Genomic DNA, 27,592 nt, shown 5'->3' on the forward strand with positions numbered 1-27,592 from the left:
TTCAAATTTAGGAAGAGACTGGATAATTATGATAAAGAGCTCCTTATGATAATTGGTTGGTGGGCCAGATAGCATATACATTTCATAAATGGTAATTTGCATGTTTCTCTCTCCTCAGAAGTTACTTGAACTTCTGAGTGTCCCCTACTTTTTTTTTGTTTGTTTAGACGCTGTCTGTTGAGGGAAGAAATGACTTCAACAGTGGGGGTAATACAATCTAAACAGAGAAGAGTGTGTTGTAGGTTGTAAATGTGCAACCCTTATTTTTATGCATCAAGTAGCACAGGTGCTTCAAACAACACAACGGGCAGACGTTCTCTCTTCCCCCTCCTGTCGGGCAGAGATATGGAAGCATGTACCACCAGGCTCAGGGAAGGCATTTATCTCATGGTCACAAAAGGGACTGCAATGCTGGAAATCTGGAGCAACACACTAAATGTTGGACAAACTCAGCAGGTCAGGCTGGACTCATGAGTCCCGATGCAGGGTCTTGGCAGAAAATATCGCCTGCCCATTTCCCTGTAGAGATGCTGCATCCCAGCGAAGGGCCTTATCCCAAACTATTAACTGTTCATTTCCCTCCATAGATGCTGAGTTCCTCCAGCATTGTGTGCGTGTCTTGTTTTATCCTGCCATTACAAGACTATTGAATGTTTCTCTAGTATGATGAGATGGAATATTGGCCTTGTACCATGAACATCCAACTCACAGACCTCGGTTGATACCCCTGCCCCCCCTTACCCCCATCCCTATCTATTATTTCAGTCTGGTTCTCTTTCTCTTTTTTCCACCCTCACTATAATCTCCCCCCAGCCCTACCTTTCTTTCTCTTTTATTTCCCATAATTCTCCACCTTCCCCCCCCAGCCCATTTCCCTCCAACCTATCATTTCCCAGCTCTCTACTTTATCTCTCCCCCCACTTCTTACCCCCCTCGACCATCCCATGTCACTTCACTCCTGATGAAGGGTTTTGGCCCGAAACGTCGTCACTACCTCCTCCCGTAGATGCTGTCTGGCCTGCTGAGTTCTGCCAGCATTTTGTGTTTTTATTATGTTCTTCTCAGGTTTGGTGTTTTGAAAAAAAAAACGCGGTAACGTATTGCCGGGTCTGACTATTTTGGGTTATCGCAGGACCTGTAGCTGAGCTGTCGTCGTGTGCGTTCGTTCACTTGGTGCCGGTGAAGTCGCTACCATGAGTCGCAGCTACAACGATGAGATCGGTTACCTGGATAAAATTCACAAGAACTGCTGGAGGATTAAGCATGGCTTCGTACCCAACATGCAGGTATATTTACTGCAGAGATGCAGAAACGCAGCAGGGCCCGGGCTCCAGGCGCCCTCATTGTTGCCTCGCCACTGGGCGGAGCATCCCCTTTCCTTACATTCGGTACAACCTCCTTTCTCCCCTCTATCCCGGGCCAGGGTATCCCCACCACCAAACCGTCCCCTTCCTTTTCCCGGCACTACAGGGGCGCCTCACCTCTCTTAACTCTGCCACATGTGAATACTTGGCTCTCCATTTGACTACAGTAATCCTGTATTCTCAGCTGTTGGGCGCAGAGCAGGCAGGGATCTTTTCTGATTCTTGTTCCCATGACTCTTTATTGACTACAAAACAAGAGTTGAAATTGCCCGCAGTTGGAAGTTGGTAACGTAGTTTTATAGGCTCAGTTTTTAGATGGATGCTTATTGATCCCAAAGGAAATTGTGTGTCACAGTAGCATTACCAGTGCACAGATATATAATTATTAGAAGAGAAGTACTGTAAAAAAATAAAAAGTAAGTTACTTCAAACAGTCTAACGGGGGGGGGGGGGGGGGGGTGGAGGTCATCACTTGCCCGCCTATAGAACCTAGAGGCCGAGGGTAAGAATGACCTCATATAGCGCTCTTTGGAGCAGCACAGTTGTCTTAATCGATTACTAAAAGTGTTTCTCTGTTCAGCCAAGGTGTTTTACAAACATAAGTCGATTTTGTCCATAAATTGGAAAATACACAAACTCTATACGATAACCGTACCTCCACAGTAATGTGTAATGATTAGGGCCAGTTAACATGAACATTTATTTATTGTTTTTCCATTACAACGGTACAGAATAGCATGTTCCAGGTTCACACACAAGAAAATCTGCAGCTGCTGGAAATCTGAGCAACACACACAAAATGCTGGAGGAACTCAGTAGATCAGGCAATATCTAGGAAAAGAGTACAGGTGACATTTTGGGTCGAAACCCTTTGGCAGGACACCAGGTTCAATGGCTTTACACCCAGGCTTTGATGGGCGTAAGTAGTAGTGGGTATAGCATTCTTTAATGTGTATCCCTACCCAAGTATAAATAAAAATGTTCTCAAGAGACACTGGTGAGATTACATGTAAATAGTTTTTATTAAAGAATTATGTATTTAATATTTAGGGTGGTATGGTAGTATAGTGTAGCACAATACTGTGCAGGTGATTCAGTTTCAATTCTCGCTGATCCCTGGAAGGAGTTTGTATGTTGTCCTCGTGACCTTGTGGGCTTCCTCTCACAGTCCAAAGATTTACCAGTTGGTAGATTACGGGGGCCCCCAGGGCTGTGTACTCAGTCCACTGTTGTTCACTCTGCTGACCTACGACTGTGTTACAACACACAACTCGAACCACATCATCAGGTTCGCCGATGACGCGACCGTGGCGGGTCTCATCAGCAAGAACGATGAGTCCGCATACAGAGAGGAGGTGCAGCAGCTAACGGACTGGTGCAGAGCCAACAACCGGTCGCTGAATGTGAGCAAAACAAAAGAAATGGTTGTTGACTTCAGGAAGGCATGGAGTGACCACTCTCCGCTGAACAGCGATGGCTCCTCCTTAGAGATCGTTAAGAGCATCAAATTTCTTGGTGTTCACCGGGGTGGAGAATCTCACCTGGTCCCTCAACACCAGCTCCATAGCAAAGAAAGCCCAGCAGCATTTCTACTTTCTGCAAAGACTTAGAAAAGTCCATCTCCCACCCCCCCCCATCATCACCACGTTCTAAGAGGTTGTATTGAGAGCATCCTGAGCAGCTGCATCACTGCCTGGTTCGGAAATTGCACCATCTCGGATCGCAAGACCTTGCAGCGGATAGTGAGGTCAGCTGAGAAGATCATCGGGGTCTTCCCACCATTATAGACATTTACACCACACGCTGCATCCGCAAAGCAAACAGCATTATGAAGGACCCCACGCACCCTTCATACAAACTCTTCTCCCTCCTGCCATCTGGCAAAAGGCACCGAAGCATTCGGGCTCTCACAACCAGACTATGTAACAGTTTCTTCCCCCAAGCCATCAGACTCCTCAATACCAAAGCCTAGACTGATGCTAATCTACTGCCCTCTACTATGCCTATTGTTTTTATTGTAATGCCTGCACTGTTTTGTGCAATTTTATACAGTCCTGTGTAGGTCTGTAGTGTAGTTTTTGTGTTGTTTTACGTAGTTTCAGTGTAGTTTTTGTATTGTTTCATGTAGCACCATGGTCCTGAAAAACGTCGTCTCATTTTTACTGTGTACTGTACTAGCAGTTATGATCGAAATGACAATAAAAAGTGACTTGACTTGATTAATTGATCATTGTAAATTGTCCCGTGACTAGACTAGGGCTAAATCGGGACTGCTGGGCAGCGTGGCCTGAAAGGCCTATTACACGCTGTAATCCAATAATAACAACAAACATTTAATGGAGGTTGTTTGTATGTATGGCTGCCTATTAGGCATTTGTAACCTGGGAAAGGCCTGCACTTGGATGTGTCCTGGTATTGGGATTCTTGGCTCAGCCCAACATTCAAAATGGGGAGGACAAACTGATATCAGGAGCGTGCAAATTCTTTGCACTTGCAGCCGAGTCATCAACTTTCATGTCATGTAACCTCACTATAAATGGCACGGAAATATCATCAACAATGAAAACCTGCAGGTGCTGGAAATCCAAGCACCACACACAAAATATCATTGGCTGCCCCCTTTAAGGAAGCAGAGTTGGTTTATGGATTCCAGGGTAATTCTACTGCCTCTGGTTCTATGATAAAATTGACATCCTGTGTTCCCATTTCCAATGGGGCAGCACAGTACTGTAACAGCGTAACGCCATTACAGCACCAACGATCACCGAGCAGAGTTCCCGCTTCTGTAAGGAGTTTGGAACTTGCTGGCTGACACAGGAAGAGGGGCAGTGCACATACTCCCTCTACATCACTGACACTGAGGTTGAGAGCTTCAGGTTCCAAGGAGTGAACATCACTAATAGCCTGTCCTGAGCCATCCACATTGATCTCATAGTCGAGAAAGCTCACCATTACCTCTACTTCATCAGGAGGAATGCACCCACCAACCCTTTCCAACGTTTACTGATGCACCCTAGAAAGCATCCTATCAGAGTGAATAATGGTATGGCAGCTGCTCAGCCTGTGACTGCACAGACTTGTGGACATAGCTCAGCACATAAAAAAAATCAACCTTCCCCTCTATACACTCTGTCTATACCTTTCTTTGTTTCTGTAAAGCAGCCAGGATAATCAAAGACCACACCCACCCCAGATATCGCTGTCTTCACCCTCACCCATTGGGCAATAGGTACAAATGCACCACCAGGTTCAAGGACAGCTTCTATCCCACTGTTATTAGACTCCTGAATGATAAAATGGACTCGACCGCACAATCAACCTTGCTTGATCTTGCACTTTATTGTTTACCTGCACTGTACTTTCTCTGTAGCTTCTACACTTTATTGTGCATTGTTATTCATTTACCTTGTATTCCATCTCAATGCACTGTGTGATGATTTGATCTGTATGAACAATATATAAGCAGAAACTTTTCACTGCACTTTGGTACATGTGACAATAATAAACCAATACCAATGCTTACTGGGGCATTTTGACAGAAAAATGTTTAGGGCTTTAAAGGAAAGTTGCAGGACTATGGTGAAAGCGTGGGCAGTTGAAATCAAACATATCATTCTTAAAGCAGTTGGCAGGAATTTAATGGGTCAGTCAACTGCCTCCTGAGTCTTAATTTTCATAGCTGAAGATGCTTATGCATAGAGCAGTTAAGTAACTTTTACCAAGCTGTCCTGTGAATAAGATTAACCTACAGCCATAGCCATGTTCCTTTGTGCTACATATGACTTAAGCCAGTGAAGTGTTTGCTCATTGATTCCAAAATTTATTGAAATAATGCACTTCAACAAGTGTTGCCTTGAGATTAAAAGGAATCATTTATAACTTGCTTATAATGTTCAACTCTTTTTGTCCATGCTTGGACCAAAATTATAATGAGCCCTGGAGCAAGGCAGCCCTTGCAGGAAGCTAAATTGAGCGTTGGATAACGATGCAGCATATGATGTTGTTGACATGTAGAAGAATTCAGCATGTAGGAGGATGGTAGATGAGGCTAAACATTCATCAGGAAAGGTTTGGCGATAAAGTTGTTCAGATTTTTCTTAAGTGATATTTTTATCAGATTTATTTTAGATATCCTCCTACACTTTGGTACAATAGAGTTATTTAGAAGACTTTGACAGGGATTGGACGTAAGAAAAATGGAGTGTTATTGGCTGTGTAGGAGGTAAGGGTTAGATTGACTGTGGAGTAGATTTGTATAGGTCAGCACATTGTGGGCCACATTGCCCATACTATGCTGTACTGCTCTGTTCTGTATTATATACTTAAAACTTGTCTTCATTGATGTTTTAATGATAGGCTTGACGGGAACTGGCAGCAGATGGAAATATAAAAGGTTTTGATAACTGACTTGTATCAATTATTTGGTGCATAAGGACATTTTGCTTTATTGATTTTAAGGAAATAACAAGTACGTATTTATTATTGGGGTACTAGGCACTCCCTCCTCCCCCCAGTTGCCCATAAACAGAGTGGCTTATTAGGGCTTTTCAGAGTCTACCCATCTGAAGTTACATATAGACCAGTCTGGGTAAGGATGGCAGATTTCCTCACTGCCAGGTAAACAAAGCGTGTTTTACAAGAATCCAGTAAATTTTGGTTATCATTACTGAGCCAGTAGTTTGTTCTTTAATTCCGAATTGTTAGCAAAATATTCGATTCACCTGCCTAGGTAAATTCAGATCTTTACGTTGTTCTGGATTACTAGTTTGGTAATGTAACTATGGTATTCAGATCAAAATTCTTCAGGTATGTTTGGGTATTTCAGTGTGTTAGTTTAATATACCAGTCCCTGAAAATTGCCCCAATCAGTTTAAAGTGTAATTAATTTAGTAAAGAATTAATATATTCTTTGTTTCAGATAGTGTCATTTTTTCCAATCCTCAAGAAAAAAACATTTGCATCTTTTGTTGTGCTGTTTTATTGCCAGTTAACTAAGTTTTGAGATGGCAGTATTATTTTTTAGGAGCACATGACAGCCAAGAAGACAGTAAACTGATCAAAAAATTTTTGATTTTAAAATTATCAGCCTTGTTTCTAGATACCTCCATCATATTGCTTTTCACTATCAACTCTACAAACCTCCATAATCTCTGTGGTCCTTTGCCTCTGGTTTCATGATCAGCCCCTGGTTTATTTGCTCCACTTGAATTTCTTCCTTTTGTCTCGTTCCTCCCTTTAGACAATTCTTAAATTCTACTTAATTATTTTTGTTAAATTTTGTTAAGTAATGTTCTTCTGAAGCACGTTTTTGAAATTTTGTACAGTTACAGATACTATGTAAATTCAAATTGTTAAATGATTTTAATCCCAATTTTGAGCCCCCCCCATTTGCTAATTTATTACCACCTTTAATTCAGTCATCGACAGTTTGTTGACGACACCACTGTTACAGGTAGAATCAATGGTGGTGATGAATCAGCACATAGGAGAGGGATTGAAAATCTGGCTGAGTGATGCTGCAGCAACAACCTCTCACTCAATGTCAGCAAGACGGAGTTGATTTTTGACTTCAGGAGGAGGAGTCAGGGGAATCAGAGGTGGAGTGAGTCAGCAACTTTAAATTCCTTGGTGTTATCAGTTCAGAGGCATGCTTATGCTTAGGCCCAGCATATAAGAGCAATCACGAAGAAAATACGTCAGTGCCTCTACTTTAGAAGCTTGTGAAGGTTCAGCATGCCATCTAAAACTTTAACAAACTTCTATAGATGCCTGGTGAAGAGAAGGTGGTACAGGAACCTCAGGACTCTCACCACCAGGTTTAGAACAGTTATTACCCCTCAACAATCAGGCTCTTGAACCACAGGGGATAACTTCACTCAACTTCACTTGACTGTCACCGAGATGTTTCCACAACCTTTGGGCTCACTTTCAAGGACTCCTCATCTCATGTTCTCGATATTTATTGCTTGCTTGCTTATTTATTTATTTATTTGTTTGTTTGTTTGTTTGTTATTTCATTTTGTATTTACACAATCTCCTGTCTTTAGCACACTGTTTGAACACCCAAGTTTGTGCAGTCTTTCATTTATTCCATTATGGTTATTAATCAGTTATGGATTTAGTGAATATGCCTGCAAGAAAATGAATCTCAGGGTTGTATATGTACTTTGATAATAAATTTAATTTAAACTCTGAACTAGAAACTCCCTTTACAGTACTGTATTTGTGTAATGGTGTTGCAAAAGTTAGCAAAATTTGTATTAATATCAAACCCAATTAAATACTGAAAATGTCTTCCTCTCCTCCAGGTGGAAGGGGTATTTTATGTCAATGATACTCTAGAGAAATTGATGTTTGATGAGCTTCGAAATTCATGCCGTGGGGGAGGTAAGAACAAATTGTAATATGGTTATGAGCACAGGAGTTTAATTTTAGTTTGATTTTAAGAGCTACAGTATATAAACAATGATGGTGTACACAGCTAGACGTTGTGCTTTAAGATATCGATGATCTGCTCACTGAAGCATATAGAATGACCTTATAATTAATATGTACAAAGCAAAATCCCTTATTACCTTCATTTTATTAAGGTCAATAATGAGATCCTGGAAAATGTGGTTTTCCCCCATATTTTATGAGCTGCCTCTCAAAAGGACATTAGTGCAGTTCTCCTTTGCACTTAGTGTAGCAATATATCCTTTGAGATTAAAAAAAATGTTTGAAGATCAAACTACTGCAAAGGTTATGATTTACTGGGCAGCAGCAATCCATGGATACTGCACGTTTCAGAGATGTGCACTACCAATGACAAGTACCTGAACTAATGGCATCTGCAAAATCTACCAAATTTATTGCCTTATTTGTACCCTCCTGCATGTTTTCTCTCCTCTCCAATCTATAGGCCATATGTATTTGGTGTTATCCATCTATTTGAGGACAATACCTTGGATACAGGAGGGAAATTTAGTGGTTAGTTCTGAACAAATATGCTACTAATTTATGTGGTTGCTTAGCTTGTTTGCAAATTTGGTAAGAGTTTAAGCTGCACAGAATGAGATGGTCTGGATCATTTTAGTATTCTGTGGAAATGTCTGAACTTCAGTTGGTATATTGGGCGCAACTTGCAACTTTTGTCTTGTTACAGGTGTCGGTGGCTTTCTGCCAGCAATGAAGCAGATTGGAAATGTGGCAGCATTACCTGGTATTGTTCATGTGAGTTAGTAATTACTTCATTAAAATTTGCTTCTCAGGTAGGAAATTGCTGCGAAGAGTTAAGATCATATTGGAAATTGAAATCTCTTTGCATTGGTCTTTGTACAAGTTCATGGTTGGAAGTGAGTTTCAGAGTAAAATGTAGTAATTAAGGACAAATAATGGTGTTTAGCATTTCTAGGTCATTGGTGACCTAAGACAGAAAATTGTTATAAGTTACAATAAATAGTGCAAAGGAGGAGTGATGACATAGTGCTCATGGACTGTTCAGAAACTGATGGCAGAGGGGAAGAAGCTGTTCCTGAAACATTGAGTGTAGGTCTTCATTCTCATACGTCTTCCTGATGGTAGTAATGAGAAGAGAGCATGTCCTGGTTGGTGAGCATCCGGTAAGATGGCGGCACTCTTGGTTGCAGCAGCCTCTCCAGTCCAACAGATAGTATAAATGTGTGTCTTAAACATTTTTTTTGTGATTGCAAGATCTGTTGGATATTGGTAATGCAAAACATTGAAAGCTGAGTTTATTGGTGAGACCAACTGCAGGTCTTCAGTGGTTGTGTGGACCAGACCCTAATGCCGTGGCATCGCCTGTTACAGCCAACCAGGGGTAAGAGGAGCCAGAGATGGTGTAGAACAGGGGTGTGGTTGGCACACTGGAATCTGTGCTGGTTTAGCAGCTGTCCCCTGCAGGCCTGCTCTGCCATCACTGCTGCTCTCCATTGTTTGCTCTCTGGAAGACAAGATCTCCTTTGTGGCTGACTCAGCGTGAGACAAGGTGATTTGCCTTTGTTTGCAGCTGCCCCAGTGTGAGATGAGGAGCTGCTGCATGCTTGTTCTTGCAGAAACATGGCTCCAGGACAACATCCTACGCACTATCAATCTTAAGACCATGCCACTCAGGGACTTATGCTAATAATATTTTTGTGACTTTGTGCTTTTGTAACCATATGTGTTGGGTGTAGGTGTATGGACAGTGTTTTGCACCTTGGCCCCAGGGAAGCGCTATCTTGTTTAACTGTGTACATATGTATGGTTGAGTGGCAACTGAACTTGAACTTGAGGGTCCTAAATGATGGATGCCACCTTCTTGTGGCACTGCCTTTTTAAGATATTCTTGTGCTATTGTTAACAGCTTAGGACTTCAGAGTTTGGAGTTCAATCTCTGCGTCCTGTGCAAGGAGTCTATGTCCTCCCTGTGGACTGCATGGGTTTTCTCTGGGTGATTTGGTATCCTCCCACAGTCCAAAAACAGCTCTGCAGTAATTTGAGTAGAGTTGTTTGTCCAAAAGATATCGTAGTGTAGCTCTGAATTGATGTTTGTGTTTCGGAAAGTCTATGAAACATTGCAGTATCTGGATTTGGGATGATTGTATGTTAAGTTGTTTCCTGGACTGAAACATGACATGTTTCATTTTTAGGTACGTGGAGATATAGAATATACATATATATATATATATATAAAATAGGCATTCTTCAGAAAGAGTAGGTGCTGCAAATTTTCAGCAAGTCAGGCTGCAACTGTTGGAAGAAACACTAAATGTTTTGGGTTTCATGAAAGATTATTGATTTGAAATGTTAATTCTGTTTCTCGTTTCACTAGCACTCTGATTTCAAGTGACAGTATTTTCTGTTTTATTTCAGATTTGCGGCACTTGTAAAACTTTGCTTTTGAGTACATAAAATATTTTGTGTACAGTAAAACTGACAATTCAACACACTAAGGACTTTGGTATTGGACTAGCAGATTTCCTGTACTATTGAGTGCTATTTATATTGAAAAATATTTTAAATTTTATTTTAGTTTCCGCTGTATTATAATTTTACAGTGAAATTGCTAAGTTAGAAGAATACATGGGACCCAGGACCCTGGTGGATTTCATGGGAGTACAAGAAACATTACTTGAATCAATATATAACAGTTTTATGTTAATCATAGGTATTTCCAAATTATCAGATAGTAGGTTATGTCATTAGCTCTTATTTAGTTTTATTAATGTGTTTCATATTTCTAGGGAATGCTTTGTGTGAGGGGTTATCAGTTCGTAGTTATTGAAACTTTGTTTTATTAAAACCTGCTTTTCTTTCCGAAGAGATCCATTGGGCTTCCTGATGTCCATTCGGGGTATGGGTTTGCAATTGGAAACATGGCAGCCTTTGATATGGATGACCCAACGGCTGTAGTATCCCCAGGTAAAAGGAAAATCACTACTTATCTTTTGTGGAGTACTGAATCAGTTGAAGACCTGGAGTGTTTATTTCTTGTGCTACTTAGAATGCTGTGTAAAAGTACACAGGACCACGTAATTTAAGCATTGAACAAGCGTGAGGAATCACAAATATGCATCTGCTACCTCAATTAAGCCTAGAAGCACATTCAGAACAACAGGATTGTGGCTCCTTTGTGTTGCCAGGATCCCTATAGCTCTTCAAAAGCCATTTCTACATTGATTATTTTTGAACAGTGAAGGAAGTCTTTCCAAGCCTAGCACTTAAAAGCTAAAGTTTTCAGAGTTCTGGGCTTCAGAAAGAAAGCTCACAACTGTAGAGTTCACTTTTGTGCATAAAGCATTTTACCTTCTACTAGTCAAATTGCTGGTCACAGGACATATTAAATTACAATTTTTGATGTATGTGAACTCTAGATTTTCAGGATTCCTCCATGGGAAATGGCAGCTTGAATTACTGTTTATGTTTGTATTTTATCAAATCATTGTTGGCGGAGAGGAGTCTTATGTGTAAGAAAAACTTTGAGTGTGTTAAGGAAAGTGAATCTCAATTTTGCTGCCTGAAAATGGGAAGAGGAAAAAAATGGAGAATTTAAGTGTTAAAATTTTAATGAAAGTACATTTTTCTGTTTCAGGTGGTGTGGGTTTTGATATCAATTGTGGAGTGCGATTGTTGCGAACTAACCTCGATGAAGGAGATGTTCAACCAGTGAAGGAGCAACTGGCTCAAGCCATGTTTGATCATATTCCTGTTGGAGTTGGATCCAAAGGAGTAATTCCAATGGGTGCAAAGTAAGATTGCTTCTCAGAACTTTAGAGATTAACATTAAAGTTATTTAAGAATAGGATGGGATAAAGAACAAGAGAGAATTATCCAATTTCATAATATGTTTGGCATATTACAATATGAAATTAGTTTTTTTTTTGTAATTTGTGTACTTTGTGCAATTGATAGGCCAGAGTGCCTCATCCATCACTCACCACCTTTCCTACCTGAGAAATGGCTGCGGTGTATGTTGCTTGGTGAACTCTTGGCCACCCTGATGGAGTGTGGCTTTCTCTCTCTGCATCCTGCTCTGCTCCATCCTGCTATCATCATAATGACTCTAGCCTTGGCATCCCCTTAACCTCCATCTCAGGAATGGGATTTTGAAGTAGGGAGCTGTATTTCCCCACGTAAGACATCCTGTTGTACATACTGTTTATTATAAATTATTAAAAATTGCACATTGCACATTTAGACAGAGACGTAACGTAAAGATTTTTACTCCTCATGTATGTGAAGGATGTAAGAAATAAAGTCAATTCAATTCAATTCAATTCCAGTGCGATATTTAATTAAGGCAATCCATCTCCACATAAACAGGAAATATAGTAGACTACTTCAGTGGCTTTGGATCTTTGTGTGATTTCCCTCTTTTTAAATACTTTTCAACATGTAATATTTCATAAAATAATTTTTTAGTGTCAGCTGTACCTATCAGCCGAGCACCTAGATCAGTGACCCCATCTTTTCTCACAATTCATTGTTGAACAATGAAACCTTAGCCATTCTCATAATAGTCAGGAAGTCTGGAAAAGGAACACCCCAATTTATCTATTTCATCAGGCTTTTATTTACTTTGTACTTGGGTAATTGTAGATACAGAAGTGTGTAGGAAATGTGGGGCAGATGTATCCTTAACTGTTAAGTTTAGTAAGATTTCATTTATTAAACACCTTAGCTTTTGCCTACCAAAGATTTACTGCTTCCTTTATGTTGTGCTATGCATTTTTCCCCTTGCAAATGAAATATGTGCACCTAGTGTCAGACCCAAAGATGGTTTTATTAATGTTGGTCAATTTGCCTGATGGTTTTTGCTAATTTAGTATTTAGCATTTCTTTTGTGAAGACCAATGTACTGAGAGGCCAATGCAAATATCTGAAGTGTACTGTGATCACAGTGGTTTCCCCTTCTACCCCAGCTCACACTGCCACAGAGTCACATCTCCTATCAATGCCACTGTAGTTGCAGACATTTACTGGCTCATGTCACAGTTGTAGAATGGACGGATGTATAGACCAACTGTGAAAGATTGCACTACAAAGTTGGCACTACCGAGTGAATTTAGGGAGCTGAGCTTAAGGTTGCACAGCAGGACCTCGTAGTCATGGGTTTTTTTCCTATGCAATGAGTTAGTGAGGGTAAAAATAGAAGGATAGGACAGATGAATGCAAGGAGAGCTGCTGATACTGCCTGGAGACTGCTTCTGTGTCACTACTCGGGTGTGTGACCTGCTCACCTACTGGCGCTGTTGTGCTCTCCCTTACTCTGGGTGTGCCAGTGCTGGTGTCATTTGGACTGGGTACCAATCGCAGCCCAGACTCTGGACTGCACCTCCCAAGTGTGAATCTTCTTGCCCATCTGCTCAAGCTGCAACCAAAAATCTGGATGCCCAATGTAGCACGAGCGTGCATAGCGAGGCACTAGCAGAGCCATGACTGTTGAGTGACATGGGGAGGAGTGAGCCCTGGAAAGGGGCAAGAAGAGTGTGGAATGATGAAGGGTGCATGCTTGGTTTGGTGATTGGAGGCAGAGGTTGGTGTTGGAATAATTTTTTTTCTGATTGGAAATCTGTGGCTAATGTTGTTCCACATAGATCAGTATTAGGACCTTTGATTGCAATATACAAGACCATAAAATATACAGTGCTGATTTAAAAAAATATAATTACCCCCCCTCCTCAGAAGTTTTCATGTTTATTGTTTTGTAACATTGAATCAGAGTGGACTTAATTTGGCTTTTTTTTGACACTGGTCAACAGAAAAGACTGGTGTCAAATTGAAAATAAATTTCTACAAATTGGTCTAAATTTAAAACAAATATTAAACAGAAAATACTCGATTGCATAATTATTCACCACCTTCAAGTCAATATTTAGTAGATGCTCCTTTGGCAATAATTACAGCCTTGAGTCTGTATGGATAGGTCTGTTAATCAGATTTGCATGGGGATTGTGAGTGAATTGCCCTTTTCAAGTCCAGCCACAAATTCTCAATTGGATTGAGGTCTGGACCCTGACCATTCCTGTGTAGCTTTTGTATTATGCTTGGGGTCATAGTCTTGCTAGAAAATAAGTCACAGTGCTCTTGCAGACTGCATCAGGTTTTCCTGCTGGATTTCTCTGTATTTTGCTGCATTCATTTTACAGTTTACCTTAACAAGCCTTCAGGGCCTGCTGCAGTGAAGCATCCTCACGGCATGATGCAGCTACCACCATGCTTCACCGTAGAGATGATGTGTTTTTGATGATGTGTGGTGTTTGGCTTACGCCAAATGTGGCGTTTAGTCTGAAGGCCAAAAAGCTCAATTTGACTTCAGATTCTTCCACATGCCTTCTGGTAAACTCTAGCCGAGATTTCACATGAGTTTCTTTTCAACGGTGGCGTTTTCTTTGCCAATCTTAAATAAAGCTGTGACTGGTGAAGCACCCTGGCAACAGTTGTATGCAGTCTCACTCATCTCAGCCACTGACACTTGTAAGTCCTCCAGAGTTTTCATAGATCTCTTGGTGGCCTCCCTTACTATTACTAGTCCCCTTGTTTGTGCGGTCACTCAGTTTTTGAGGATGGCCTACTCTAGGCAGATTTACAGCTGTGCCATATCCTTTCCATTTCAGTACTCTAAGATATTCAGTGACTTGGAAATTTTCTTGTATCCATCTCCTGACTCGTGCTTTTCAATAACATTTCCATGGAGTTGCTTGGAGTGTTCTCTTGTCTTCATGGTGTAATTTTTTCCAGGATACTGACTCAACAGCAGTTGGGCCTTCTAGATACAGGTGTATTTTTCCTACGATCAATTGGACCACCTTGACTGCACAGGTTTATATATAGCTAGGACACCTTAACTAATTATGTGACTTCTAAAACCAATTAGTATGTAAAACAACAAAACCTGTGGGGGGGGGGTGCCTGTGTGTGTGCCTATAGGCACTATTGGAGCAGAATTAGGCCATTTGGTCCATTAAGTCTGCTTGTCATTTAATCATGCCGATTTATTTTTCCTCTCGGCCCCAATCTCCTTCCTTATCTCTATATTCCTTCTTGCCCTGACCAATCAAGAATCTTATCAGCCTCTGTCTTAAATATACGTAAAGACTTGGCCTCCACAGCTGCCTGTGGCAATGAATTCCACAGATTCACCACTCTCTGGCTAAAGAAATTCCTCCTCATCTCTGTTCTAAAAGGACACCCCTTTATCTGAGGTTGAGTCATCTGGTTGTAGACACTCCCACCATAGGAAACATCCTCTCCACATCCACTCTATCAAGGCCTTTAACCATTTGATAGGTTTCAATTAGGTCACCCCCTCATTCTTTTGAATTCCGGTGAATACAGGCCCAGAGCCATCAAATGCTCTTCATATGACAAGCCCTTTAATCCAGGAATCATTATCGTGAACCTCCTTTGAACCCTCTCCCTTTTCAACCCTCAGCACATCCGTTCTAAGATACGAGGCCCAAAACTGCTCACAATACTCCCAAGTGAGGCCTCACCAGTGCTTTATTTAACCTTCTGACGCTTTGTCACCTCTTTCTAATGATTTTAATTTCATTTTCCACCAAGAATCACGCCACTCCCTCTGCCTTCCTGCCTATCCTTTCAAGACAATGTGTATCCTTGAACATAGAACTCACAGCTCCAATCTTCTTTCAGCCATGATTCAGTGATGCCTACAACATCATGCTTTGTAATCTCCAACTGTACTACAAGTTCATCAACCTTATTCCGTATACTGTGAGCATTCAAATGTAACATCTTTAGCCCTGTATTCATCCTTTTCAATTTTGTCGGCCTTTTACATTGCAACTCATCCTGTTGACTGTAATTTTGCCTTATCATCAGCTCTCCTTGCTAGGAGTCTCACTACATATTGCCTCTGTTTGTAACCCAGTCTTCAGCACCGGTTCCCATTCCACTGCCAAGTTAGTTTAAACCCACCCGAACAACTCCACCAGCAAGGATATCGGACCCCCTGAGATTCAGCTGTAGCCCGTCCCTTTTGTATAGTTCATATCTTCCCCAGTCACGTACCCCGTAACTGGATTTACAGACCAGCAGAAATAGAAGAATCCATTGGAGTCTGGTGGTACTGAAAACTAAAGGTTTTTGATGATGTGCGGTGTTTGGCCTTATCCGGAGTTCATGCTCCCTTTTCTCTTTCTCCTCAGCCAACCTTAATTTTTCCATCTGTAACTGAAGCTCACTCTCGGTTGGTTTCCTCTCAGGGAACAGTTCCAATGCCCCCGACGGGAACACACCTTGGGATACATAATACACAGTTATCGCCCTCTGTATCTCCAACTTCCTCATCGCCGGTTTCTCCACCGAGAGATTCAATTGTCTCGCAATACCCAACAATTCCACCTTTCTGGCATCCTCTAATATAAGAGATAGGAGCAGGAGTAGGCCAATCGGCAATCGGCCAAATGCCCCCGTAGTTGGTTCTTTTAAAGATTTGTCAATCTCCATCTCTGCTGGTTTCACGTCTGGTTATCCACACAACCAGATCAGATAAGGGACTTCTATCCCGATTCACTGGCCCCCCCCAATTTGGTAATCAAATCCTGGAGACGAGGCCCCAATTTGTTACGTACCCTGTAACTGGGTTTACAGACCAGTAGAAATAGAAGAATCCGTTGGAGTCTGATGGTACCGAAAACTAAAGGTGTTTATTAGTAAACTACACAATACAGTATCAAAAATGCAAATATACATATAAAACAGGTTAGCAATAATAAACGTAGAAGTGTAGGAATAATAATCAACAGTAATAAACGAGCTCTATCAATGTCTAGGGGTAAATGAATTGTCATAAGAGAATATAGAGTTCAGTTCATGTGTGCTGAGGTAGTTGCGGTTGTTGTATTGTAATTTGTTGGAGAGAGAGAGAGAGCGAGCAAGATGTAACAGCTGCAGCAGGCAAACCTTCCATTGTCTTCTTATTCCGTCGTATCGTTGTGGTCATTCAGTTATGACCCCTCCATTCTCGGCTAGACCATTCTTCTGTGGTGGACTCGTCACTCTGGCAAGAGTGGACACACACACAAGCCCCCACTGGTCCTGCCGTCACACTGTGAGCATTATTGACCGATCTCCTGATCCGGTCCTCGAAGCCCCCACCTTCCTGTGGGTGCACAACACTCGGTCAGTGTCCACTGGTGTGTCTGAGGGGTGTCTCCCCACACTTATCTTTTATCCCCATTGACGGGGTATCAGCCATCCATCAACTCAAAATGACCATCTCCATCAAATCAGGCCACTCCAGCTGTCTCCTTAGGAATGTTAACGAGCAAAGTAACGTCCTTGTAGAGAAAGGTAAACAATCCAGGAAGAAGCCATAATACATAAATCAAATGTGTGTCTCTCTCTCTTATCTGTAGCAGGTGTCCCTGCATCTCTGCTTCATCTCTCTCTCTCATTAGCAGCATAGTAATAGTTCATAGTTCTCAAAAGGGGGGGTGGAAATGGTTAACTCTGCACCCAATTTCCATCAGGTCTGTTCAGCACTCACCATACTGTGGCTCCCACTTGGTACATCATTCCCCCTCATAGTATCTAAAGTTACATACTTATTATTGAGAGGAGTGGCCAGAGGGTTAGGCTAACCATAACCCGAACCCGAACCAAACACCTGACGATCTGAGGATGCATTACTGATGATGTGCCCCAGTGCACACCCGGTTCGTTGAACCAAGTGGTGTCGGACCACGATAATGAAAGGCATGGGCCAGATTAACCTGGCTTCACCATACCAGCCCACCCGCCATAGCACTACTCAAAACTCTGCAGCCTTACCTCTTCCAGCCACATATATACATCCACCAGCCCAACACTCAAACCTAATCCTAAAGTCCAAAAGAGGCACACACCCCCACAAACCCTAGTTACGTCCCGATTAACCCTGTCTTCAGCCCCACAAACCCTAAGCACACCCGGATTAACCCTTGCTATACCCCCACAAACCCGATGTCCTTTGTCAAGAGGGACAAGATTCAACAAAGGCAAGTGTTGGACCTGGTTAATGAAGGTGTGGGCCAGATCAAAGTGGCAGGGTCGTGTGAAACTGAATCTCAAGTGACGAGATCAAAAAGCACAAGAGGGCTGATTCGCCCACTGCCCGCATAATCTAACCCGAACCCGAACCCCTGGCACACTTCAAATGAATGGCCACTTTGTTTGAACTTGAATTAGTCTTATTGACCCTTTCAAATGAATCCCTCTTGCTGATTAGTTGCTCCTCAAATCAGAAAAATTGCCCCGAAACTCTACTTTTGTAGTCTGTTGCCACCCTGATTTAAAAGCTCTTTTCACGCACCCCTGGTGCGGATTATCTAACTCAGAGAAAACTGGCTTGAAGCTCTAATGGCTTCAAGTAATATGTGCTAAAGACTTGAATATGATTGTAAGATGTATAATTTGTAAATTTACAGATATCTTGGAAATTGGTGGCATTGCAGATAGCATGAAAGGTTATCTAAGGCTACAGCAAGATATAGATCAGTTAGAAGGTTGGGTAGAGTGCTGGCAGATGGAATTTAATACTGACAAGTTTGAGCTGTTGCACATAGGGCTAGGACATCCCCAATAAATGGTGGGGTGCAGAGGAAAGTTGACAACCAGACTGACCTTGAGGTGCAAGTTCATAGATAATTGAAAGTTGCAACATGGATATTGAAGGTGGCAAACCACATGCTTGCCTTTCTTGGTTAGACATTGAGTATAAGAGGTCAGATCTTGTGTTACTACTCTACGAAACATTTGGCCACACTTGCAGTACAGGTAGTCCCCGAGTTACGAACATCCGACTTACGGACAATTCGTACTTACAAACCGAGGAAGGAGGACGCCATCCGCCATTTTAAGTCGTTGCCATTGACACTGTGTTGAGTGTGTAACTTTGTATTTGGCTTAAGTTTTTCTTAGCAAAATTCACCCTGACCCCCCCCCCCCCCCCCTTCCGGTTGGCTGGTGGCGCAGTGAGATCAACGCCAGGCTCGAGAACGGAGGTACCCGAGTTTGATCCAGTGACAGACTGCTCCCGTGCTGGGCTGATGTCGATCCAGTGACTCCCGTACCATCTGTGCCGGGTTGATGTCGAGCTCGCAACTTAACCTTGTAAAAAAACAAAACAAACCACTGCCACTTCCAGTTTAAATTCCCACACGGTATGTTGTGGAGGATCAAATACCCAAACCCAGTACAGTCCCCACTTGTCCCATTTAACGTGGCTCAGTGTGGTGGTCCTTGGGAGCCGGCGGAGGTCGGGACCCACTGCCCACAGTGTTTCTGTTCCGTTGATGGGAAGCAATCATGATTGTGTTACGTACCCCGTAACTGGGTCACCTACCAGCAAAGATAGAGAGGTCCGTTGAAGTCTGATGGTACTATTTTTAAAAGTCTTTATTTATAAAGGGGCACAAAAATAAGATTAATACATTCAGATAATATACGTCGTCAATACTCAATCTAAAAGCGTGGGTATAATCATAATCCTCAATAAGAAATAGCTCTATCGTTTGTCGAGGGGATACTGTATTGTCCGATTGAAAAATAAAAGTCAATTGTCATTCAAGATGCAGCTCCTTGGATTTTAGAGAGAGACAGTCTTAAACTTGCCCGTGTCTTTTATGAGGCCAATCCGTTGAGTCGGGGGAGTTGGTTCCCCGTTGTTAGTTCAAAGTTGTTTTCCGTGGTACTCGCCACCAGCTCCCAGGCAAGGGAACTGAACGCACGTGGCTTCCTTCCAATGGCTTCCCGCTATTACGGGATCGCTAGCGTTTCTTCTGGTGCGTCTGAGGGGGAATCTTTTATCCTGACTTGCAGGGTTGTAGATGTCAATCAGGTTGAGGTGATGATGCAATCTCTCCCCGTCACCCAGCCCACTTTGCCCGAAGGCTGTCACGTAGCATAGGATCGCAATCCACAAATGTGTCTCCAAGAAACAATGGATATGTCCCGTGATTTTTCATCGCCGGGGAACGAGGCAGTTTGCACATCTCTCTCTCATTTCCTGGGTCCCCTGACCCAACCCAAGAGTGCTCTTGCAATTCTCACAAAGGAGGGGGCTGCGGGCATAACAATTGAAAATAAAGTGGAAATAATAAAGCATTTGGAAAGAGGTGAAACGCATTGGAAAAGCTACAGTCGGTCAACAATCAGAACAATTTTAAAGGATAAAGTGAGAATAATGGAGCATTTGAAAGGTGCTGCCCTGATGAAAGCTACAATTATTACTAAGCAACACAGTGGTTTAATTATTGGAATCCATACGTTTCTTAAGTGTTTTTTATGCATAGAAAGGTAAAATATATACTATATACTAAGACAAACGTTTGACTAACTGACGCTAAATAATACCGGATGTACTTGTTCCGACTTACGTACAAATCCAACTTAAAGACGGACTCAGGAACGGAACTCGTTCGTAACCCGTGGACTGCCTGTATCGTGTGCAGGTCACTACTCTGTAAGATGAATGGGAGATTCACCAAGATGTTACCTGGATTGGAGGTCTTTATCTATAGGGAGAGATTGAATAGGTTGGGCTTGTTTTCTCTGGAGTGAAAGAAGTCCAGTTGACCTGATAGATGATGCATTGATAGGGTAGATAGTTAATTTTTTTTCCCACGTGGTAGGAATGTCAAAGATTAGGGCATATGTTTAAGGTGCAAAGGTAGGGGTTTTTAAAGAGGATTTTAGGAGTAATTATTTTATACAGACAGTAGTTGATATCTAGAACATGCTGCCAGATGATGTGGTGGAATTGAATATAGTTACTACATTTAATGGACATTTAGACAAACACTTTAAAAGGAAGAGCAGAAAATGATAGTTCTGATTAGTGTAGATGGGCAGAGGGTTGGTATGAAGTTGGTGAGCTGAAGGATTCCTTTCTGTGCAGCACAGCTTTGTGACTGACGACAATGAAAGGCATTTGTTGTGCAGTCCAGGTAAAATTTGAGTCATTTAGGTGATATGGTGAAGTAGATTAATTGAAATCATCTGATAATCATTTGAAAGTCAAATTTGCCTTTACTGTGAAAGTTTAGTTGATGTCAGTGTTATCAGTTGCCATATACAACTAATACCCCTAGTCTTGATAAAACTGCGTTGTTTCCATCACTTTTATAGCACTCTCCATAACAGGGTGTTCATAATTGCACGAAATTCCAGAAGGCATATTATGTTCTATATTTTTTGTGAGGTGTGGGATATTTTGCTTTTATTTATGACCTGTGAAGCTTGGTGTTCTCCAACCAGAAGAGACAATGCTTCAAGTTTATAGTAGGAACTTCATGAGTGTGGCCTAGGTAATATAAATCTGTTATCATGTACATGCACACAGGAAGCAGAGGCTCAATTGCCTTAATTCATTGTATACCCATAAAAGTTCTGTACCTGGGGAAAGGGTGAACAATGTCATAAATCATGTGCAGAATCAAAGCAGGATAGCAACCATGAAAGACTGCAGGCAAGAGTTCAATGTAGAAAGTCAAAAATAGCATAGGAAATGCACTTTAAAAGATGAGATCTAAAACAAATGAGGTGAAAAAGGTTTGCAAATATGCTAATTATAAATCATGCTTGATAAAATTGGAATATAGCAAAAGTACAGGATAAAATATGCCTTCTGGAATTTTGTATGTTATAAACACCTGGTTATGGAGAATGTTATAAAGATGATGGAAACAATTTATCATCAAAACCAGGGGTTAGAGTTCTATTTGGAAATCTAAGGAGTTGGAGCTGTTTTTGCTGAAGCTGAGGGTTGTTTACCTGAGGAGTGCAGAAATACAGGTTGTTTCCACATGAGCAAAATACTGCTCGGAGAATGCAGAATATTCATGAAAAGAATTTAAAAGGACTAAAAATGTCTTGTTTGATAAATACTGATCTGGCGGTGCAGTTCACCACCATATGGAGCTTATCAATTCTTTTAGATGCCATACTGGAACATTCTCTGTCTGATAATAGTGGCGCTGATGGATGCTTGAGGGCTCGGGCACTGTTTGTGTTGTGAAACATTATTGAACAGTACAGGAATCCAAGTTACTTCACTTTCAAAAAAAAATAAATAAATAAATCTGGTTAAACAGACTTAAAGTTTTAAAATGTTTTGGATGTTTCGTGCAATGCAATTACATAATTATGGGGAAGAAAACACAGTAGAATAAATATGGCACATAAAATTGCTGACCTTTACCTTGGTCAACTAACTTTGGTTGTGTAAATTACCACACAAATCCTAATGAAATGCAAACTCTTGGCTGTATTGTATCAACTTGATTATGTCACTGCAAATATCCATGTAAGTTATAGCCAACAGCTCCTGAATGTGGTAGTTCCTTTTGGACCACTACTCACCCAAACCACTACTCACACATAAAATTTTGAAAGAGGGATCTCCTGTTGACAAAACAATTGATCCTCCTTCCTTCTACTCCAGGTATGGGGTTCTTGCTTGTGGTTCTGCCATCTGAAATCCTTTATTTATTTTCCTGATCAGTTCTGCACTATTATATTTTGATTTTATTGGTTCAAACTTTACCCACACAAGGCTTCTTGTAAGCCTACGTCGAATCTTCCATTTAATGAAACAGCATCCCACAGAAATTGGAGTCATAGTACAACGTGGAATCAGGTCCTGGAACCCAGCTGGTCCATGCTGAATGTAGCATCCTCGCTGCTCGTCCCAGTTGTCTGTGAATAGCCCGTGATCCTTGTACTACAACATAATGTCCATACTCCGAAACTTGATGCCCTAACTGATGAAAGCAGCTTGCCAAATGTTTTCTTCAACATCCTGTTGGCTTGCTCAGACACTTACAGCAAACCATGCACTTGTACTCTAAGGTCGCTCTGTTCCACAATGCTTTTCAATACCCTGTTCACTGTATAAGTCCTGACCTGGTTTGATTGTCACAAAATGCGTTATCTCACACTATGTTGAAATGCATCCAAGTTGAAATCTACTTGCCATTCCACAGCCCATATCTTTAACTGATCAGGATCTCTCTGCAATTAATTGTAATCTGCTTCACTATCACCAAGATCCCTTAATTTAGTATCATCAGTAAACTTGCTAATCATGCTATGTATATTCATATCCAGTTCATTTACATACATAATGACAGAGGTCCAATACTGACCCCTGGGGCCTCCCATTAGTCACAGAATCAAACTTCAACCATCACCTTCAGCTTTCTATCATCTAGCCATTTCTGAATCCACTTCGCTAGTTTCCCTGAATCCCATGCTATGTAATCTTCCCGATCAGCCTGTAATTTAGGACTTTGTCAAAGTTTTTAACTGGTGTCTATGTAGCCCTAGTTTCATCTATTTCTCCAGTTACCTCATTGGAAAAACTCCAAAAGATTTGCCAAACACGATCTCTCACAGACAAAAGCATGCTGATACTGATCAGGCCTTGACTATCCAAATAGTGGTAATCTTGTCCCTAAAAATTCCTGCCAGTAACTTTCCTACAACTGAAGTCAGGCTAACTATAGGCTAACTATAGTTCCGTAACCTGTCCTTGCTACCCTTATTGAACATTGAGTATGGCTAATGTTCCAGTCTTCTAAAAGAAGCGAAGAAGAAGCAGAAGAACATCTGGATAGCAAAGATGCATGCCTCGGGATGCTTTTCATTGACTACAGTTCAGCAATTAATACTATCATCCCCTCAAAACTAATCAGTAAGCTTCAACACCTCAGTACTTCCTTGTGCAACTAGATCCTCGATTTCCTCACTTGCAGACCCCAGACAGTTCGTATTGTCAACAGCCTCTCCTCCACAATTTCCATCAGCGGAGGTGCGCCACAAGGCTGTGTACTTAGCTCCATACTCTGCTCGCTTTATACTTATAACTGCGAAGCTAGACATAGCATCAATGCCATATTTAAGTTTACTGATGACACTATTATCATAGGCCAAATCAGAGGTGGTGACAAATCAACACATAGGAGGGAGATGGAAAATCTTTCTGAGTGGTACCAGAACAACTTCTCACTCAGTGGCAGCAAGATTAAGGTACTAATTATCGACTTAAGGAGGAGAAAACCAGAGGTCCATGAGCCAGTCCTCAATGGGGGATCAGCGACTTCAAATTCCTCGGAGTTGTCATTTCAGAGGATCTGTCTTGGGTCCAGCATATAAGTGCCATTATGAAGAAAGTTTGGCAGTGCCTCTACTTTCTTAGAAGTTTGCGAACATCTGGCATGCCCTCTAAAACCTTGACAAACTTCAATAGACATGTGGTAGAGAGTATATTGATTGGTTGTATATGACCTGGTATGGAAGCACCAATGCCCTTGAACAGAAGAGCCTACAAAATGTAGTGGATATGGCCCAGTCCATCATCGGTAAAGCCTTCCCCATCACTGAGCAGAGCACATCTACATGGAGCACTGTCCCAGGAATGCAGCATCCATCATTGAGGACCTCCTCATCCAGGCCGTGCTCTTTTGCTGCTGTGATCAGGAAAAGGGTACAGGAGACGTGGGACCCACACCACCAGGTTCAGGAACTGTTACTACCCCTCAGCCATCAGGCTCTTGAACCAGAGGGGATAACTTCAGTTATCCCATCACTAAACAGTTCCCACAATCAAGGACTCTTTATGTCATGTTCTCATTTATTGCTTATTTATTTATTATTATTAGTAGTCGTAATATTTTGTATTGTCAGTTTGTTGGCTTTTGCACATTGGTTGGGGGCGGTCCTTCATTAGTTCTATTGTGTTTCTTGTATTTACTATGCCCACAAGAAAATGAATCTCAAGATTGTGCATGGTGGCATTTATGTACTGTGATAATTTATTTTTGAACTTTGAAAATCTCTACAAGGGTCTCTGCTATTTCTTTCCTGGCCTCCCATGACATCTAAGCTGGAATGAGTTATAACAATATCAATGCAGAATAAAATGAAAGAGCTATCAAAAGTATGCAGTGCAGATAAAGTGCAAGATGTTGATAACAAGGTAGACTGTGAGGCCAAGAATCCATCTTACCGTATTAGAGATCTGCCCTAGAGTGGTAACAGTGGGGTAGAAGCTGTCCTTGTGCCAGGTGGTATGTTCTTCTGCCTTTTCAGAGAGGGGAAATCAGAGAATGTCTGTGTTGGGTGGGGTTCTTGATTAAGCTAGTAAGAAGTATAGACAGAGTCCATGACATGAAGGCTGGTTCATGGATGTTCTGAGCTGCGAACACTACTCTAGTTTCTTGGTGGTCACATGCCATGCCAAGCTGTTACACATCCAGAGCGAATGCTTTCTCTAATGCTTTTGCTTCAGTAAAAATTGGTAAGAGTCGTTTAGCCTTCTGAGGAAGTAGAGCCTTGACATCAAGCTGGTTGGACCTGGACAGGTTATCAGTGATGTTCACACCTAGGAACTTGCAGTTCTCAACCTCAATATTGTTGATGTAGACAGGAGCTTGTGCAACCAACCCCCTCCCCTTCCTGAAGTCAATGACTAGCTCTTTTGTTGACATTGAGGGAAAGGTTGTTGTCATAACAACATGTCACCAAGCTCTCTATCTCCTTCCTGTATTCTGACTAATTATTATTTGAGATTTGAGTCACAACAATGGTATTATCTGCAGACTTGTAAAGGAGATGGAGACAGAGCAGAATCTGGCCACACAGTTATGAGTGTAGGAGTAGCAACGTTAGGGTGCTCAGGATGTGAACTTGTGGAGTACCAGTGTTTAGATTGATCATGGTGGAGATGTTGCTGCCTATCCTTAATGTGTTTCAAGGCTGCAAATACCTCCTTCCTCATAATTAGCATTTGACCCAAGACCTTACTACTTATTTTCCTCTTTCTTTGGCATCTATGAATTCTCTTTAGTAAACACAGAGGAGAAAAAAACATTAAAAATCTCAGCCATTTCCTATGATCTGTACGAAGACCTAATCTCTCCCAATCATTCTTTTAATATAACTGAAGAACCTACTGGGATTATCTTTAACCTGCCAAGTCGATCTCATTCTCCTCCTTTTTGCCCTCCTTAAACCTGTTCTTAATAGAACCATAGAACACTACAGCACAGTACAGGCCCTTCAGCCCTCCATGTTGTGCCGACCCATATAATCCTTAAAAAAAGTACTAAACCCACACTACCCCATAACCCTCCATTTTTCTTTCATCCATGTGCCTGTTCAAGAGGTTCTTAAATATCCCTAATGTTTTAGCCTCCACCACCATCCCTGGCAAGTCATTCCAGGCACTCACAACCCTTTGTGTAAAAAAAAAACTTACCCCGATGTCTCCCCTAAACTTCCCTCCCGTAATTTTGTACATATGCCCTCTTGTGTTTGCTATTGGTGCCCTGGGAAACAGGTACTGACTATCCACCCTATCTATGCCTCTCATAATCTTGTAGACCTCTATCAAGTCGCCTCTCATTCTTCTACGCTCCAAAGAGAAAAGTCCCAGCTCTGCTAACCTTGCTTCATATGACTGGTCTCCAAACCAGGCAACATCCTGGTAAATCTCCTCTGCACCCTCTCCATAGCTTCCACATCCTTCGTATAATGAGGTGACCAGAATTGAACACGATACTCTTAAGTGCGGTCTCACCAGAGATTTGTAGAGTTTCAACATGACCTTTCTACTCTTGAACTCAATCCCCCTATTAATGAAGCCTAGCATCCCATAGGCCTTCTTAACTTAACTTAATCTTTTGATATTCATTGAGGGATTCGTTCCTAATCCCTAATAACCTCCCTTTTCCTGACCTATATCTCTTGTCAGCCAAAAGTCTCTGAACTTGATATGTCTACCCTTCATCCTAACAGGAATATGCTGTCCTTGGATTCTGGATATGATCTTTTTAAAAGTCTCCTAGTTCCCAGTTGTTCCTTTGCATTTTAAATAGTCTCCCTGTCAATTCCAGCTGTAACCTGCCTTAATGCCCTTAAATGTGGCCCTGCTCCGGTTGGACTCTTAACTTGTGAACCTGTTCTACCTTTCGCCATAACTATTTTAAAAACTGTAGTCACTTGGCGATCCATGTCCTCTGTTTGTCCACCTTACCTGTTAAGCTACGTGTATTGAAATAGATGTAACTTATACAGGCGCTCCATGCAGCATTCTCAGGGCTTTCATGTTTTTAAAAGTAATTAATAGGACTTCCAATAACACTTATTAGGCATCAATTTCATAAAAGATTTTTCTTTGTAAAAACTGAGTGTGAAAGTGAACCACAAGTACAAAAATAATTAGCAGTGAATAATAAAAATAGACGATGACGCCAGGTACATTGTGTAAATTGTTAATTTTAAACCTATGAGCATTGTTCTGATTCAGAGGTTGTTTAAATGTGGGAGGATGTTAAATAAGAATGGAGATGAACTGTATTGGCTACAAATCAGCAGTTGTCCAAAAATAAGATCTTGCATTTGTTGGAACTCTGAAATAAAGAAGAAAATGCTGGAAATACTCAGCAGGTTGGGGAACTTTCTACTATGTAAGTCAGTGTTTCCCAACCTTTTTTAGCCCAACATCCGCTCCCCCTCCCCTCCCCAAAGCACCTTCATATTTACCAACCCCCTCTTAGGCACAATAAACTTTCCGGTGCCCACATAGTATAAAAACATGTTTATACCACATGCTAACACAAGAAAAATGATTCTGCTTTAACATTTTTATTTGTTTTTATACCAAGCTTACACAGTACTAGTGCACTGAACAGCAGCTTCAATATTAACGTGATCCTTGAGCTTGATGGTTTTTAGCAAGA

At 41.5% G+C, this 27,592-nt stretch overlaps 1 protein-coding gene across 2 annotated transcripts in view; it reads left to right on the forward strand.

Annotated features, from left to right (window-relative positions):
* rtcb (RNA 2',3'-cyclic phosphate and 5'-OH ligase) overlaps nucleotides 1–27,592 on the forward strand; it is a 42,889-nt gene that overhangs the window by 2,648 nt on the left and 12,649 nt on the right. The window contains exons 2-6 of one of the 2 annotated variants that reach the window (XM_073059379.1): nucleotides 1,133–1,286; nucleotides 7,673–7,751; nucleotides 8,509–8,576; nucleotides 10,667–10,766; nucleotides 11,437–11,593. In XM_073059379.1, coding sequence (XP_072915480.1) covers nucleotides 1,194–1,286; nucleotides 7,673–7,751; nucleotides 8,509–8,576; nucleotides 10,667–10,766; nucleotides 11,437–11,593 — 497 coding nt within the window. In that variant the 5' untranslated portion in view covers nucleotides 1,133–1,193. Of the gene's footprint in view, nucleotides 1–1,033; nucleotides 1,287–7,672; nucleotides 7,752–8,508; nucleotides 8,577–10,666; nucleotides 10,767–11,436; nucleotides 11,594–27,592 lie in introns of those variants that run through there. The other variant, XM_073059380.1, reaches the window with a different exon arrangement.

This window comes from Hemitrygon akajei, chromosome 10 (assembly GCF_048418815.1).
Source record: "Hemitrygon akajei chromosome 10, sHemAka1.3, whole genome shotgun sequence".
NCBI lineage: Eukaryota > Metazoa > Chordata > Chondrichthyes > Myliobatiformes > Dasyatidae > Hemitrygon > Hemitrygon akajei.